This window comes from Jaculus jaculus, chromosome 17, assembly GCF_020740685.1.
Source record: "Jaculus jaculus isolate mJacJac1 chromosome 17, mJacJac1.mat.Y.cur, whole genome shotgun sequence".
NCBI classification, from domain to species: domain Eukaryota; kingdom Metazoa; phylum Chordata; class Mammalia; order Rodentia; family Dipodidae; genus Jaculus; species Jaculus jaculus.
In genome coordinates this window covers 29,615,204-29,632,977 of record NC_059118.1, presented here as the reverse complement: position 1 = coordinate 29,632,977, position 17,774 = coordinate 29,615,204, and the positions used below count along the sequence as shown (strand labels likewise).

The 17,774-nt window shown below is 40.8% G+C and overlaps 1 protein-coding gene across 2 annotated transcripts in view; it reads right to left on the bottom strand.

Annotated features, from left to right (window-relative positions):
- Pik3cb (phosphatidylinositol-4,5-bisphosphate 3-kinase catalytic subunit beta) overlaps window positions 1-17,774 on the bottom strand; it is a 115,132-nt gene that overhangs the window by 48,917 nt on the left and 48,441 nt on the right. For both annotated transcript variants that reach the window (XM_004664363.3, XM_045136997.1), the window contains 5 exons: window positions 17,081-17,158; window positions 12,565-12,816; window positions 11,297-11,393; window positions 9,723-9,853; window positions 5,886-5,936 (listed from right to left, as the gene is read on the bottom strand). In XM_004664363.3, the coding sequence (XP_004664420.1) occupies window positions 5,886-5,936; window positions 9,723-9,853; window positions 11,297-11,393; window positions 12,565-12,816; window positions 17,081-17,158 (609 nt within the window). The remainder of the gene's footprint in view (window positions 1-5,885; window positions 5,937-9,722; window positions 9,854-11,296; window positions 11,394-12,564; window positions 12,817-17,080; window positions 17,159-17,774) is intronic.

Here is a 17,774-nt window from a genome sequence, read left to right as displayed (position 1 = left end):
AGCATGGACTTGTATCATAGGGACTTTGGAATCTTTACAACTAGCAGAGATGCAGAATTAAAGTGCCAAGGGCCTGGGGTTTCTAGTTCTTCCCCTTGTCATGAGATGTTGCTCCGGTGGTTTGACACTCGATGATTACCAGCAACAGAAGACAAATGCTTGAGACACACACAGTTGGGAATGCATCTGTTTAGATGAAGCAGCTCATGAAGCCGCATATTTATTCATCCAGATCTGGATTCCACAGGTTGAAAAGAGTGACACTATAAAAGAGCTAGCCAACTGAAAAAGAGTAGCTCAAGGTTGTACTGCTATAAAATTGTGAAATATTTAGTTTTCTAAAAATATTATTTATTTATTTGCAGGCAGAGAAAGATGGGAGGGAGGAAGACAAGGAGAAGGAAAGAATGGGCACATTAAGGCCTCCAGCCACTGCAAATGAACCACAGATGTATGCGCCACCCTGGGCATCTGGCTTTACATGAGTACTGGAAAGTGGTACTGAAGTTTAAAGTATACTAATTGGACTGGAGCCTGCTCCATGGCAGTGAATACATCCCTGATACCGAAAACTTGAATCTTCTCTTTTCAGATGGCAGTGACCTTGGGATGACTCAGAAGGCATCATGGTGCTGGAAAGAAGTGACAGGAGTGCTCAACATGGCAATATCTCTATCACACCTTCCAAGGCTCAGGGTCTACTGCGGAAGAGGTGGCGGAAAGGATGTAAGAGCCAAAAGGGTAGGACTCCTTACAACGTGATGCCCCCAGACACAAAATAGCCTAGATATCCATGACCTCATAGTGCCTGACACTACCTACACAAGACCATCATAATAGGAGGAAAAGATCATGACATCAAAATAAAAGAGACTGACTGAGAGGGGGAGGAGATATGATGGAGAATGGAGTTTCGAAGAGGAAAGTGGTGGAAGGGAGGGCATTACCATGGGATATTTTTTATAATCATGGAAGTTGCTAAAAAAAAATGAAAAAAATAAAATAAGAGACTAATTGAGAGGGGGAGAGGATATGATGGCGAGTGGCATTGTGGCAGGGAAGGTAAGGGGGAAGGGAATTACCATGGTTTATTGTCTATAATTATAGAAGCTGTCAGTAATAAAATAAAATTTAAATAAATGAAGAACACTATCACAGCTCAAAATAAATAATTATTTCTTTGTGGTACTGTTTGGTGTCAGAATGGGTTCAATCCGACTTAATTCCTGAGTCTGCAATACTTCATTTTTCCTTTTTATGTTTACTACTTTATCATACATCACATCACCTCACAAGTTTTATTTGTATATTCAAAAATACAGTATGTGAGCACTATCCTTTTGGCAGGGGGAGGGGTTCAAGGTAGGGTCTCTCTCTAGCCCAGGCTTACCTGGAATTCACTATGTTGTCTCAGGCTGGCCTCGAACTCATAACGATCTCCCAGCTCTGCCTCTCAAGTGGTGGGATTAAAGGAGTGTGTCACTATACCTGGCTCAAATAATTCATTTTAAAAAAGCAAAAATTTTAAAACCCAATAAAAAGAACTAAACATTTTTGTAAAACTCCTGCAATATTACAGTGATCAGTGATTAACATAGCTCTGTACGGAAACACTAATGCTACTCAGAAACTATATCCTTCACTCCTTGAAGAAGAATATGCATTTCTAGAAACTTTTCAGGAACTTTTGAGTTTTACTTGACCCACACAACACCTCTAGCTACTTGCTATAGCATAAATTAATTGCTAAAGAATACACTTCTGTCCAATGGTTTTGTTTTTTTTTTAACTAGGACAACGAATATTCCATTAAAAATACAAAATTGCTTAGCCTGGTGTGGTGTTGCATGCCTTTAATACCAGCACTTGGGAGGCAGAGGTTATGAGGATCACAGAGAGTTCGAAGCCACCCTGAGACTACATAGTGAACTCCAGGTCAGCCTGAGCTAGCATGAGACCCTACCTTGGAAAATTAAAAAAAAAAAAATACAAAATTGGGCTGGGCATGCTGGTGCACACCTTTAATCCCAGCACTCAGGAGGCAAAGGTACGAGATCGCAGTGAGTTCAAGGCCACCCTGCGACCACATCGTGAATTCTAGGTCAGACTAGGCTAGAGTAAGACCCTTCCCAAGAAACCCAAACAAACAAACAAACAACAACAAAAAAAAAACTGCACTGGAGAGATGGCTTAACAGTTAACATGTTTGCCTGTGAAACCCAACGACCCATGTTCAATTCCCTACAATCTACATAAGCCAGATGCACAAGGTGGCGCATGTTTGTGGAGTTTGTTTGCAGCATTGGAGACCCTAGTGCATCCACATTCTCTTTCTTTCTCCTAAAGTAAATAAAGTAAGTAATTAAATAATATTTTTTAAAAGCTGAAAATACAGTTTTTGGGGCTGGAGAGATGGCTGGCTCAGCAGTCAAGGCACTTGTCTGCAAAGCCTAAAGACCATGGTTTGATGCACCAATACCAACATACAGCCAAATTCTTCTATCTCAACTTGCAAACAAATGCATAATAATAATTTTTGTTTAAAGGCAGGAGAGCTGGCATAGCAGTTAAGGCACTTAACTGCAAAGTCAAGGGACCCTGGCTCAATTCCCTAATATCTACATAAAACCAGATACATAAGATAGCACATACATCTACTGTTTGTTAGCAGCATCAAGAGGCCCTAGTGTGTCCATTCTCTTTCTCTTTCTCTCTCTCTCTCATTTTTTTCTCTATCTCTCATAAAAACAAATAAAAAAATTAAAGATATTACAGAAAAAATCAAGTTGATTCATGTTTATGCTGTAATTCTGAATCTGGTCTTAGATATCACTGAAAACATAAGCTCTTCTTAAAAAGTGAAGGACTGGGGTTGGAGAGATGGTGTAGCAGTTAGGGCACTTTGCTGCAAAGCCTAAGGACCCAGTTTTGATTGCCCAGTACCCACATAATCCAGAGCAACAGGTGGCACATGGGTTCGGAGTTAGTATGCAGTGGCTGTAGGCCCTGGTGTGCCCATTTTCTATCTGCTCCTCTTTCTCAAAATATACAAATAAAATATTTTTTGAAGGACTGACTAGATTGCTTAGTGGTTAAGGTGCTTGCCTGTGAAGCCTAAGAACCCAGGATCAATTCCCGATACCCACGTAACCTAGATGTATGAGGTGGAGTATGTGTCTAGAGATCATGTGTAGTGGTTAGAGGCCCTGGTGTACCCGTTCTATATATGCCTCTCATTCTCCCCCACTCTAATTAATTAATTAATTAATTTTTTAAAAGAAGCAGCAAGGATTAAAGATAAAAGAAAAGTTGTTCTCAAAACAGTTCTGAAAGGGGTAAATAGTCTTTTTTAAAAATATATTTTATTTATTTGAGAGAGAGAAAAAGAGGGAGGGGGGAGAGAGAGAATGGGTACACCAGGTCATCCAGCCACTGCAAACAAACTTGAGATGCATGTGCCCCCTTGTTCATCTGGCTTATGTGGGTTCTGGAGAATTGAACTGGGATCCTTTGGCTTTGCAGGCAAATGCCTTAAACACTAAGCCATCTCTCCAGACCCGTAAATACCCTTAAATCCTAGTGCAAACACTAGATGGCAGTATTGTTTTGGGGTTAAAAACCTAATTATTTATTATTTGATCAGAATTTCCATAAGCCAAAAACACAAGATGACCCAAATACATAAAGTGAAAAAATATTAGTACTAAATCTGAGTGTGATGGCCCATGCCTTTAATCCCAGCACTTGGGAGGCAGAGGTAAGAGGATCACTGTTGAGTTCAGGGTCACCCTGAGACCCTGAAACTAGAGAGTGAATTCCAGGTAGGCCTGAGCTAGAGTAAGATCCTACCTGGGGGGAGGGGGAGTCAGTACTAAAAAGGCACATTCTTAGTTTGTGTCTTAGCTTAAAAGCATAAATTTACATAAATTAAGAACTCTGAGCTGGGTGTGGTAGCGTATGCCTTTAATCCCAGCACTCCTGAGGCAGAAGTAGAAGGATCACGATGAGGTGGGTTTGAGGCCACCTGGAAAGTACATGGTGAATTCCAGGTCACCCTGGGCTAGACTCTACTTTGAAAAACCAAAAATTAAAAAAAAAAAAAGACTGGAGAGATGGCTTAGCAGTTAAACACTCGCCTGTAAAGCCTAAGGACCCTGATTCGAGGCTCGATTGCCCAGGACTCACGTAAACCAGATGCACAAGATGGCGTATGCATGTGGACTTCGTTTGCAGTGGCTGGAGGCTGTGGCTCGCCCATTCTCTCTTTCTCTCTGCCTTTCTCTCTCTGTCTGTCGTTCTCAAATAAATAAATAAATAAAATTAAACCAAAAAAGTTAAAAGACAGAGAGAGAGAAAAAAAGAAAAAGAAACCTCTAGGGCTAGAGAGATGGCTCCATGGTTAAAGGTACTTGCTTGCAAAGCCTGATGGCTCTGGTTTGATTCCCTAGTGCTCATGTAAAAAGCCAGATGTACAAAGTGATGCATGTGTCTGGAGTTCATTTGCAGTAGAAGGAAGCCCTGGTGTACTCATACTCATTCTGTCTCTGTGACCCCCCCCATACATACATGTATGCACATATGTGTGTATGTCATTTTCCCCCAAATAAATAAATAAAACATTTTAAAATAAAAAAAAGTCTGAGCTGGGTGTGGTGATGCAAGCTTTTAATCCCAGCACTCAGGAGGCAGAGGTAGGAGTATCATAATGAGTTCTAGGTTAGCCTGGACTAGAGTATAACCTTACCTCAAAAAACCACACACACACACAGAAATAAAAGACTGAGTTTAGAGTGTAACTCAGTGACTTAGCACACTGGCACAGCATCTGTAAGACCTAGGTTCAGTCCCCAGCACCACATTAACACATTTTTATTACAGGTGTAATGGGACCAGAGGTTCAACAACATTCTCAGCTATGTAGCAAGTTAGAGGCCAGGCTGGTGTATATGCAAGACCCTGTCTTAAAAACAAGCAAACTTCTGTTTGGGGGCTGGAGAGATGGCTTAGTGGTTAAGCACTTGCCTGTAAAGCCTAAGGACCCCAGTTCGAGGCTTGATTCCCCAGGACCCACATTAGCCAGATGCACAAGCGGACACACGCACCTGGAGTTTGTTTGCAGTGGCTGGAAGCCCTGATGCACCCATTCATTCTCTCTCTCTCTCTCTGTATCTCTATCTGCCTCTTTCTCTGTCACTCTCAAATAAATAAATAAATAAATTTAAAAAATAAAAAAGATCGTATAAAAAAAACGTAAATATTACTGTTCTATGGGAAGAATGGCTTTGCTGAAGACACTTAAAATCTGTACCTCCTAATAGGGAAAAAGAGTATTAGATTAGGGATCAAGAAGGTACTGTTTTTTTTGTCTGTGAAACAAGAACTCACCTGCCACAGACTGGCCTTGTATTTGCTACACAGTTAAGGATGACACTGAACTTATGATCTTCCTTCTAACTCTCAAGTGCTGGGATTACAGGTATTACCTCAAAAAAAAAAACCAAAAAACAAAAAAAAACCTACATTTAAACTTGGCAGAGCTCCAGGGTGGGAGACACCTAAGCTCCCTACACCGTGAAGTTTGCCTGTATTACACCTGCTTTGCTACTTGAATAATATTCACTAAGAAAGCATTATAAATCTGAGATACCATAGCAATCCATTATGGACCACTAACACTGTACTTGTACTAGAATAGAGCTTACCATCTTAACATAATCTGAGCTGCCATATAAGAGAAGTCCAGGGTATAGATACTTACCGCACTCATACTGTACTGTGTATGAGTTAGGGTTTCTCGTGAGTTTGTTACAGTAAGTGACCTGAGAGTAGTTGATAATGCACATAACTCTGTAATGGGCAGTGCCAGACGAAAACTGGATACTTACTGACATATTAGCACTATCACTGCTTGCAATCTCAGCTGCCTTTTCAATAATCTGTCAAAAAAATTATTACATTTTAGTTCTCATGTCTGTAGAATTAAATGTTAGCAACAATGTTTACACTTAGACAACAAGGGACTGGTATATCTATGCCTCATAATGAAAACATGATTTTTTTTAAGGTGCTTCCCAACATGTTTCAAGACCTGCACAACAAGGAAACAAGCTAATGTAAGAGAATGCAGTACCTAGGGACTAGGTAAATAAGTAATGCATTGTTCATTTATGTCAAACATGTTCTGAAAAACTGCACTGTGGCCAAGAAAGTGAAAATGTTGAGTTGTAAATGAAGAGTAAACTTTATTATTATGTTTGTTTCTTCTCTATCAACAGCTGTTAAAGGCTGAGCAATTGCCCAGGATAGAGCATCTGATTAGCATGTGTGAAGACTTGAACCCATTCACAATTTGCTGGGAGTGGTGGTGTGTGCCTATAATCTCATCAATCAGGAGGCTGAAGCAGGATAGCAAACTAGAGATAAGCTTGGGCACTTGGTGAAACCATGTCAAAAGAAAACCCAACAAACCTAAAAGAGAACAGTGCTTGGGAAATGGCCTGGGTTCAATCCCCTACTATGCACATAGAGCCAGACTTACAAAATGGCACATGCTGCCAGGCATGGTGGCGCACGCCTTTAATCCCAGCACTTAGGAGGCAGAGGTAGGAGGATCACTATGAGTTCAAGGCCAGCCTGAGACTACATAATGAATTGAATTCCAGGTCAGACTGGGCTAAAGTAAGACCCTACCTTGAAAACTGACACCCCCCCCCCCAAAAAAAAAAACTGGGATGGAAGGATGGCTTAGCAGTTAAGACACTAGCCTGCAAAGCTAAAAGACCTAGGTTTGATTCCCCAGAAAACACGTAAGCCAGATGCACAAGGTGGCAAATGCTTCTGGAGTTCGTTCGTATGTAGTAGTTGAAGGCCCTGGTGCACCTACTCTCTATATATCTGCCCCTCTATCTTTATTTCTCTCTCTCTCTCTCTGCCTCTTTCTCTTTCAAGTATAAATATAAATAAAACATAAAAAAAATTAAAGCCACATGCATTTGGAGTTGGTTTCTAGCAGCAAGAGGCCCTGGGGAGGAGATATGATGGACAGTGGCGTTTCAAAGGGGAAAGTAGGGGGAGGGAGGGAATTACCATGGGATATTGTTTAAAATTAATGGAAATTATCAATTAAAAATATATTAAGAAAAAGAAATTACTTGAAGTTGGATAGAAGGCTCAGTAGTTAAGGTGCTTGTCTACAAAACCTAATGACCAGGGTTTGATTCCCTAGTACCAACATGAAGCCAGATGTACAAGGTGGGACATGTATCTGGAGTTTGTTTTGGCACACCCCCTCTCTCCTTACAAATAAATAAATAATTCAGAAAAAGAGAGAGAGAGAAATGGGGGTTGGAGAAGATGGTTTAGTGGTTAAGGCATTTCCCTGAAAAGCCAAAGGACCCCAGTTCAATTCCCCAGGATCCACGTAAGCCAGATGCACAAGAAGGCACATGCAACTGGAGTTCATTTGCAGTGGCTATAGGCCCTGGCATGTTCTTTCTCTCTCAAATAAATAAAATACATAGGAGAAGGAAGAAGGAAGGAGGAGGAAGAGGAAGGAAGAAGGAAGAAAGAAGGAGGAAGAAGGAAGAAAGAAAGGAGGAAGAGGAAGGAAGATGACGGAAGGAAGAAGGAAGACCTGCTTTGGATCCCCAGCACCACATAAAATCCAGCATGGCAGTGTGCACCTGTAACCCCAGCAACGGAGAGGGGGTGAAAGAAGGATCCAGGGTTTGTCACCTAGATGGCCTAGCCACAGCAGTGAGCTCCAGGTTCACTGCAAGACCCTGCCCCCAAAAGTCAGATGGAGAGCAACTGGAGAAGATGTGTGATGTCTACCCCTGGTCTCCACATGCACCTGCACATACAGTACACACATATTTATGTGCTTTGTGGTTCTTTTTTTAAAGCATGTTTAATATTTTATTTTTATTTATCTGACAGGGAGAGAGAAAATGGGCATGTGAACTCCAGATGTGTGTGCCCCCTTGTGCATCTGGCTCACGTGGGTCCTGGGAAAGCGAACCTGGGTCCTTTGGTTTTGCAGGCAAATGCCTTCACTCATAAAGCATCCTTCCAGCCCACTTTGTCGTTCTTTAAGAAAGACCTTACTCTAGCCCAGGCTGACTTAAAATTCACTCTGTAGCCCAGGGTGGCCTTGAACTCACAGCAAACTTCCTACCCCTGCCACCTCTACAACCTTCCTCAGAAGTACTTAGTAACAGTCAACATAATCTCTGCCTTGATTCTATCTTTATTTTTTTATTTAAATTTTCATTTTTTATTGACAACTTCTACACTTACAATAAGTCATATTTCCCTCCCCTCTCCCACTTTCCCCTTCGCAACTCGGCTCTCCATCATATCCTCTCCCTCTCTCCATTAGTCTGTCTTTTAATTGGATGTCATCATCTTTTTCTTCTATTATGAGAGGCTTGTGATGGTAATGCTAGGTACTGTGAAGATATCGAGGCCAATTTCTTTCTTGACAGTTGCATTATAAGGAACAGTACCCTTCCTTTGGCTCTTACATTCCTTCCACCACCTCTCCCGCAATGGGCCCTGAGTCTTGGAGGGTGTGAGATGTTTCAGTGCTGGACACTCCTCGGTCCCTTCTTTTCAGCACTATGTTCCCTTTTGGGTCTATCTTTGCTTTGTTTCAAAATTCTGGGCTGGAGAGATGGCTTAGTGGTTAAGCGCTTGCCTGTGAAGCCTAAGGACCCTGGTTTGAGGCTCAATTCCCCAGAACTCACATTAGCCAGGTGCACAAGAGGGCACACATGTCTGGAGTTCATTTTCAGTGGCTGGAAGCCCTGGCACACCCATTCTCGCTCTCTCTGTCACTCTCAAATAAGTTTTTTTAAAAAACGAAATTTTAGCCGGGCGTGGTGGCGCACGCCTTTAATCCCAGCACTCGGGAGGCAGAGGTAGGAGGATTGCCGTGAGTTCGCGGCCACCCTGAGACTCCATAGTGAATCCCAGGTCAGCCTGGGCTAGAGTGAGACCCTACCTTGAAAAACCAAAAAAAAAAAAACCACGAAATTTTTTTTTCTGTTTTGTTTTTTCAAATTAGGGTCTCACTTTAGCTCAGGCTGACCTGGAATTCACTATGTAGTCACAGGGTAGCCTCGAACTCACGGCAATCCTCCTACCTCTGCCTCCTAAGTGCTGGGATTAAAGGCGTGTGCCGCCACACCCAGCTCTATCTTTGACAGCATACTGAGACATTTCAATGAACATTTTACATGTTCACGGTGCTAGATGAATAGACTTATAGCCTTATAGTAATGAAAAGGCTCTCAGAATAAACATAGCTTCCTCCTTTCTACATAAGAAACGTGAACTCTAGAGATACCATTTTTCACTTGGTCAGTGACTAGTAAGACTAACAAAGGCTAGAGAGCACTCTGCTCCATGGCCTTTCCATGACAGTTTTAAAAGAAAAACAGACACACTTAAATGTTCATCCTTTAAGAGTTCATGCTCAAGCCGGGCGTGGTGGTGCAAGCCTTTAATCCCAGCACTCGGGAGGTGGAGGTAGGAAGATCACTGTGAGTTCAAGACCACCCAGAGACTACATAGTGAATTCCAGGGCAGCCTGGGTTAGGGCAAGACCCTACCTCAAAATAAATAAATAAATAAATAAATAAATAAATAAATAAAAAGACCCTCATGTTCTACCAACTGAGCTGGCCCAGCCACACTCATCCTTTAAAGAATTAGCTTACCTTATCAAAGGGAGGGTAATAATAAGGTTGCTTTTTATTCTCTGGAAATTTAATATGCAAAGCAGTTGCATTCTCGGTATATGGATTTGTCTGAACAGTTCCCATTGGGTTCAGCATTTCTTCAAGTTCATCTGGAACATGCAAATAAATGGAATCCTTAAGAAAATATTTTTAGAACTTAAAATTCTACCAGTACTCTTCTGACCATGTAAAAGGTATTTCACTCAGCTACCAGCTTCAGACTAAAGCTAACAATGAAGCACCATGCTCCGACTAGTCTTCAGTCCTAGCGAATGCTTACTCAACTAGCTACTACAACCAGCAGCAGCCAAAGCTGTTGAAAGCTGACAGTGTTTCTCAGGTGGACTTCTTTTTTTTTTTTTTAAGAAGTATTTTATTTATTTGTTTATTTATTTATTTGAGAGTGACAGACACAGAGAGAAAGAGGCAGATATAGAGAGAGAATGGGTGCGCCAGGGCTTCCAGCCACTGCAAATGAACTCCAGACGCATGTGCCCCCTTGTGCATCTGGCTAATGTAGGACCTGGGGAACCGAGCCTTGAACCGGGGTCCTTAGGCTTTACAGGCAAGCACTTAACTGCTAAGCCATCTCTCCAGTCCTCAGGTGGACTTCTTATTAAAGAATCCATAGCCAGTCGTGGTGGCACACACCTTTAATCCCAGCACTCAGGAGGCAGTAGGGAGATTGCTGAGTTTGAGGCCAGCCTGAACTAGAATACCCTACCTTGAAAAACAAACACAAAAAAGGAATCTATAGCAAAAAAAAAAAAAAAAAAAAAAAAAATTAAAAGAGGGGCTGGAGAGATGGCTTAGCAGTTATAGCACTTGTCTGCAATGCCTAATGACTGGGTTCAATTCCCCAGTACCCACATAATCTCAAGAAGCACAAAGTGGCACATACAGTTAGGGTTCATTTGCAATGTCTAGAGGCCCTGGTGCGACCATTCTCTCTCCTTGCAAATAAATAAATGAAATTTTTTTTAAATATTAAAAAAGGGGGGTTTAGGCATGGTGGTGCATGTTTTTAACCCCAGCACTTAGGAGGCAGAGGAAGGAAGACTGCTGTAACTTTGAGGTCAGCCTGGGACTACAGCATGAGTTCCAAGTCAGCCTAGACTACAGTGAGATCATACCATGAACCTCCCCTGCACCTCCCCCCAAACAGAGAGAGGGCTAGAGATCTGGCTCAATGGTTAAGGCACTTGCCTGCACAGCCTAACAACAACTCATATTCGAATACCCAGTAAAGCCACATGCAGAAAATGGCCTGTGTCTGGAGTTCGTTTGCAGAGGCTAGAGGTCCTTGTGTGTTCATGCACTCTCTCTTTCTCTGTCTGCTTGCAAATAAATGTATTATAAGAAAATTAAAAGAACACATTCACTGAAATAAAAAACTTACTTTGACTATATTAAAGTCATCTGTGTAAATTAGTTTAGAAAATGATAGTTTCCTTCCTAAAATAAAAGGCCACTGAGTCATAAAGAAACACTGACTAGATATAAGCCAAAAGCTAGCTACTCTTTAGTACTAAGGATTCAAATGCAAACCTTACCAGGAAATGAAGACCAGCTGTGCAATATTATGTCTCCAGACCTCAACTGTCCTTTGAAGTCAAAAACCATTGTATTTACCCATGCTACAGGATAATGCTGTTGAAAAAGACAGTACTATATAAATATGCTAAGAATGAACTTCAAGATTTGAATATATTCATATCTTTGGTTTTGATGTTAGCACAGAAATTCCTAAGGTTCTAGGTGATTTCCAAAAATTCATACAAAATAAGAGCAAGATGTACAGAGAAAACTTTTCAGTATCTTTATTATTAAGTAAAATCCTGAAGGTCAATTATTATGTCACAAAAGCAAATTATGTTACAATAAAATAGTATATACACAAGTGAGAATACTTGCTAAACAGCCTTTCAAATTAAAGAGTAATGCTTAATGATTTAAGAAAATGTGGCCAATATAGCAACAGAACATACTTTAAGAATTTTCAAGGGCTGGAGGGATGGTTTAGCAGTTAAGGCATCTGCCTGCAAAGCCAAAGGACCCAGGTTCGACCCCTAGGACCCACGTTAGCCAGATGTTCAAGGGGGTGTACATATCTAGAGGTTGTTTGCAGTGGCTGGAGGCCCATTTCTCTTTCTCTCTCTCTCTCCCTCCCCCACCTCTCCCTCTCTCTCTCTCTCTGCCAAATAAATAAATAAATAAATATTTTTTTAAGAAAAGAATTTTCAAGGGCTGAAGAGATGTTTCAGTGGTTAAATGAACTTGCTTGTAACCCTATGGGCCTGAGTTTGATCCTCCTTAGAGTGTCTATGTACAATCTCTGACCTCTACACATTTGCCCATACATACATAAATAATAAAAATATATTTAAAAAGATTGCCAGGCATGGTGGCACACGCCTTTAATCCTAGCATTTGGGAAGCAGAAGTAGGAAGATCCTCATGAGTTTGAGGCCACCCTGAGTCTACATAATTCCAGGTCAGCCTGGGCTAGAGTGAAAAACCCTATCTCAAACAAAACAAAACAAAACAAAAACATCTTCTAACTTATATAAATACAAATATGAAAGTAATGTCTCTAGGTATTGTGGAATTCGTTTACATTTCTGAAAAGATGGCATGGCAGTTCATGCCTACAACCCCAGCATTCAGGAGGCTGAGGCAGGAAGACTGTAAATTTGAGGGCAGCCTAGACTAGAGTGAGGACAAAGTTACACGAGCGAATTTAAACCATCTTACTCAATTATTTAAAAGTTTAAAATTGTTCCATTACATAGACAATGTTAAGAAGCTAGTATAACATTACCACTTTTCCAGCTTTCCTGATGGTCTGATACTTAGAGGGATTAATAGTTTTTGTTGATTTCTTTGTTTTTACTTTATCCAAAACTGCATAAACAGCAAAACATAATCGAGCCATTCTTGGCAAGTCACAGGTATTAATATCAAATTCCAGTGGTTCATTCCAAATGTGATCATTTTTCCCTGATATCTCTGAGCTTACAATGGTTTTACACAGAAGCTCAGTACCATGAAAAAGGCCAGCTCTGACGTGAACCTGTAATGAGGAGAAAAAAACAAAAATCATGAATACTGTACTACTAATATATCTTTTTTTGGGGGGGGGGCAGTAAGAGTCTCACTCTAGCCCAGGCTGATCTGGAATTTGCTATGTAGTCTCAGGCTGGCTTCCAACTCACAGCAACACTCTTCCTCTGCCTCCTGAGTGCCACCACGCCTGGCATATATCTCTTTTCTTTGTTTTGTTTGTTTTGTTTTTCAAGGTAGGGTCTCACTCTGGCCCAGGCTGACCTGGAATTCACTATGGAGTCTCAGGGTGGCCTCGAACTCACTGCAATCCTCCTACCTCTGCCTCCCGAGTGCTGGGATTAAAGGCATGCGCCACCACGCCTGGCTATATCTCTTTTTAAGAGAAAAAATAATAGGGAGGGAGGGAATTACCATGGGATATTTTTTTATAATCATGGAAAATGTTAATAAAAATTAAAAAATAAAAAAAATTTAAAAAAGAGAAAAAATAAATGTACACAGGGAGAAGTAGCACATCAACTCTGGAAACCCTGTGTGTCCACAGGATCATTACATTACATTCAACAGTATGCTGTCCACTACACTAAGCTAATTTAACCTGTTTTTCCTTTGTAAGTAGACCAGCTACAAAGTCACAAACTTCAAGAAATGGCAAGGTTCTCAATATTTTATAGGGCTAAAGAATTGAAGATTGAAAGCATTAGGTCTATCAGATGCAGGCTTCTACTTTTCTTATAGCCATTTTTCCTATGTAGTTGGGGAAAACAGAATTTATAAATTTGATGCTGGCCATGGTAGTGCATATCTGTAATACTAGCACTTAGAAAGTGGAGGCAGGAGGACCAGGAGTTCAAAGCCATCCTCAGTTACATAGCAAGTTTGAGGTTCACCTTAGCTACAGGACACCTTGTTCATAAACAAAGAAAAAAGAAAAATCAATAGGCAGTGAAATATATTCTATGATAACGCTATACATCGCTATCTTTTTTAAAGTCTTTTTTCATGACGACGTACAGCATATGTAACTGTTTCAAAAACTGCTTTTGCCTCTGCTTAAGTTCCCCCCTCCCCACAAGGTAGGGTCTCACTCTAGATCAGGCTGACCTGGAATTCACTATGTAGTCTCAGGGTGGCCATGAACTCATGGCAATCCTCCTACCTCTGCCTCCAAAGGGCTGGGATTAAAGGTGTGTCCCACCACAACCAGCTTTGCTACTGAGTTTTATTCCAACTCACATACAAGTGCAAAAATTTGTAGCTAGGATTCACATAGAGAAAACATGCGACACTTCCCTTTCTGGGCTTGGCTTACCTCACTAAGTATAATCCTTTCCAAAGCATATGTAAATGTTTCAAAAAATTGTTTTTATTTTTATTTTATTTTATTTTATTTTTTCAGAGTCTTGTTCTAGCCTGGGCTGACCTGGAATTCACTATGTAGTCTCAAGCTGGCCTTGAACTCACAGCAACCCTCCAAGCTTAGCCTTTTGAGTGCTGGGATTAAAGGCTTCCACCCAGATTTCTATTAAATTTTTATTTTTTTTTTCTGAAGTAGGGTCTCTCTCTAGACCAGGCTGACCTGGAATTCACTATGTAGTTTCAAACTGACCTCAAGTTCACATTGATCATCCAACCTCAGTCCCTCATAAGTGCTGGGATTAAAAGCATGCGCCACCTCGCCTGGCATGTTGCGTAAAATTTTATTCAGTTTGGCTGGGGATGTAGCTCAGCAGCAAAGTGCTTACCTAGCATGCACAAGGCCTCAGGTTCCATCCCTACACTGCAAGTAAATACGAATGAACACTTTTTCTAATTACCCTTTATTCCTGTTCATTTAGTGCACTGACTAGCTCAAATCAGGACTCCTAGCAAATCCAATGGGAAATACATGGAAAGATAGAATACTTAATATTACTCAATCTCTTGTAAACTTTAAGACTAATCTAATTATGTCCATTATAAAATTAGGTGGCAACTGGGAGTGGTATAGCATGACTGCAATCCCAGCACTCCAGAGGAAGAGGCAGGATGATGGCTAAAAGTTCAAGGCTATTGTAGTCTACATATTGAGTTCCAGGTCAGCCAGAGGCACATAGTAAAACCCTGTTCTCAACTCCTCAAAAAACCGAGTGAGGTCGGGTGTGGTGGTACATGTCTTTAATCCCAGGTACTCCTGAGGCCACCCTGAGAGTCCGTAATGAATTCCAGGTCAGCCTGGACTAGAGTGAGACCCTAACTTGAAAAAAAAAAGAAAAGAAAAGAAAAAGTGAGTGAGGACTGGAGATGGCTTAGCAGTTAAGGTGCTTGCCTATGAAGCCCAAGGACCTAAGTTTGACTCTCCAGACTCCACATAAGCCAGACAGCCGCACAAAGGTGAGGTAAGTGCAAGGTCGCACATGTCTACTAGGTGACACAAGCATTTGGAGTTCAGTTTCAGTGGCTAAGGCCCTGGCATGCCAATTCTCTATAAAAATAAATTAAAAAAATAAAATAAATAAAACAAAACAAAACAAAACAAAACAAAATAAAATAAAATAAAATAAAACAAAACAAAAGTGAGTGAAAGGCTGGAGAGATGGATTAACAATCAACGTGTTTGCCTGCAAAGCCAAAGGACCCTGGTTCAATTCTCCAGGATCCTCATAAGCAGATGTACTAAGTGGCATGAAGTTCATTTGCAATGGCTGGAGGTCCTGGTGCGCCCATTCTCTCTCTCGCTCCTTCTCCTTCTTTCTCTTTCTCTCTCTCTCTCTCAAATAAATAAAATTAAAATTTTCAAGAAAAGTGAGTGAAAACATTAGCTAAGCCTTAGTCCCAGAACTCTGAAGTCCTTTTTTGACACTGTCTCAAAAACAAAAGCAGAGTTGGCTGGGAAGATGGCTCAGCAGTTAAGTGTGTTTGCTTAAAACAAAACAAAACCTGCAGTTCAATTCCCCAGGACCCACATACACACAGAGCGGTCCAAGTGTTTGGAATTCATTTGTGGTGGCAAGAGGCCCTTACACCCTCCCTCCACCATCTCTTGCAAATAAATATATAAAATTAAAAAAAAAAAATCTAAAAGAGTATTAAAGGGATAGAGGGGCATAGCTAAATGATAGAACACTCACTTAGTATTTGTAAGGCCCTGGGTATGATTCCCAAAAGTGTAAAAATAAAGGTAGCTGGGTGTAGTGGTACGTGCCTTTAATTCCAGCACTGAAGAGTCAAAGGGAAGAGGTTTGCTGAGAGTTCAAGACCACCCTGACGCTACATAGTGAATTCCAGGCCAGCCCGGCCTACAGTTAGACCCTACCTTGAACAACCCCCCCCCCAAAAAAAAGAGCCAGGTGTGGTGGCCCACGTATTTAATACCAGTACTCAGGAGGATCACTGTGAGTTCAATGCCACCCTGATTCTATATAGTGAATTCCAGGTCAGCCTGGACTAGAATGAAACCCCACCTTGAAAAATCAAGGAGAAAAAAAAAAAAAGCAAAAGAGCGAGCTGTGTGGTGACTCACGCCTTTAATCCCAGCACATGGGAGGCAAAGGCAGAAGGATCACTGTGAGTTCTAGGCCAGTATGGGACTACAAAGTTAATGACAGGTCAGCCTGGGCTAGAGTGAGACCCTATCTCAAAAAAATAATAAGAATACTAATAAAAGAGGAAATTGAATGTACTTCTAGGCAAGCCTGAGAGGAAGGGTCAAGTTATATAGAAACATGTGACCTATAGTTCTGGTTTTAGTTTCACTTGTCCAAAACCCTACCTAAAATCAAAGATGTCTATATGATATATAATAATGTCAGTCTTTCTAGTAGATCTCTAAATATCCAGAAAATAAAAGAAAAATAACTGTTCAGTAGAGTGGCTGGTACCTGTAATCTCAGAACTTGAGAGGGAGAGGTAAGAGGATCAGGAGTTTTAAAGCCAGCCTCAGCTACAGAAAGCCAGTTTGAGTCCCTTGTCTCAATAAACTGAAAGAGCCAAGCATGGTGAAAACTAATGACTATAATCCTAGCACTTGGTAGGCTGAGGTAGGAGGATTGCTGTGAGTTCAAGGCCAGCTGGAGCTACAGAGTGAGTTCCAGGTCAGACTGGGCTAGAGTAAGACACTAACAAAACAAAACAAACCTCAATAGTTTTATAGTAAGTTGCCATATTCTCACCATATCTTGTGTAATTGATGCATATGGTGTAAAATTTAGCATCAAATATGACAACACTGAGTTTATGAATTAGGCAAATAACAGAGCACAAGACAAATTCAACTCCATACAAGTACTCACTTTTACAGTTTCTTCTGTGTTAAGCTTACTTCCTTTAACCAAGATGATTTGGAAGGGGTTGTTATTGTCCCAAACATGCTGTAAAAGAAAGAAAGAAATACAAAGGTATTTTAATGGAAGAAATGAATATTGTATGCTATCCATAAAAATGTCTACAGATCTCGCATCTACTGGCAAAATTATGAATGAGGGCTCTGAATAACAACTAAAAATCACATATATTAAGTTAAGCATTATGGGATTGAAGAGATGGCTCAGTGGTCAAAGGTACTTGCTTGCAAAGCCTGACAGACCAGTTTGGCTTGCAAGTACCCATGTAAAGCTGGATGCACAAAGCGCTATATGTATCTGGAGTTCACTTATAACAGCAGATAACCCTGGTGAGGTTATACTTTCTCTCTGTCTTATATAATAAATAGAATAGAATAAATGAATAAATTAAACATTAGAACCACTACTGCTTAGTTTAAATGGCCATCATTAATAAGAACAGGTAGGGAGGGGAGAAGGAAGAAAAATAGTATTAAAAGCTTTGGAAAATAAGGCAGAGAGGAGAGGGGAAGACTTAAAGGAGTGGGTGTCTATATATGTAAGTAGATGAACAGATTACTGGGGATGCAATGGCCTAAGTAACGTCAGGAGAAGGGACTTAGTAAAGAAAAGGTGGGAGAAGGGTTAATTAAAATTTAAGATG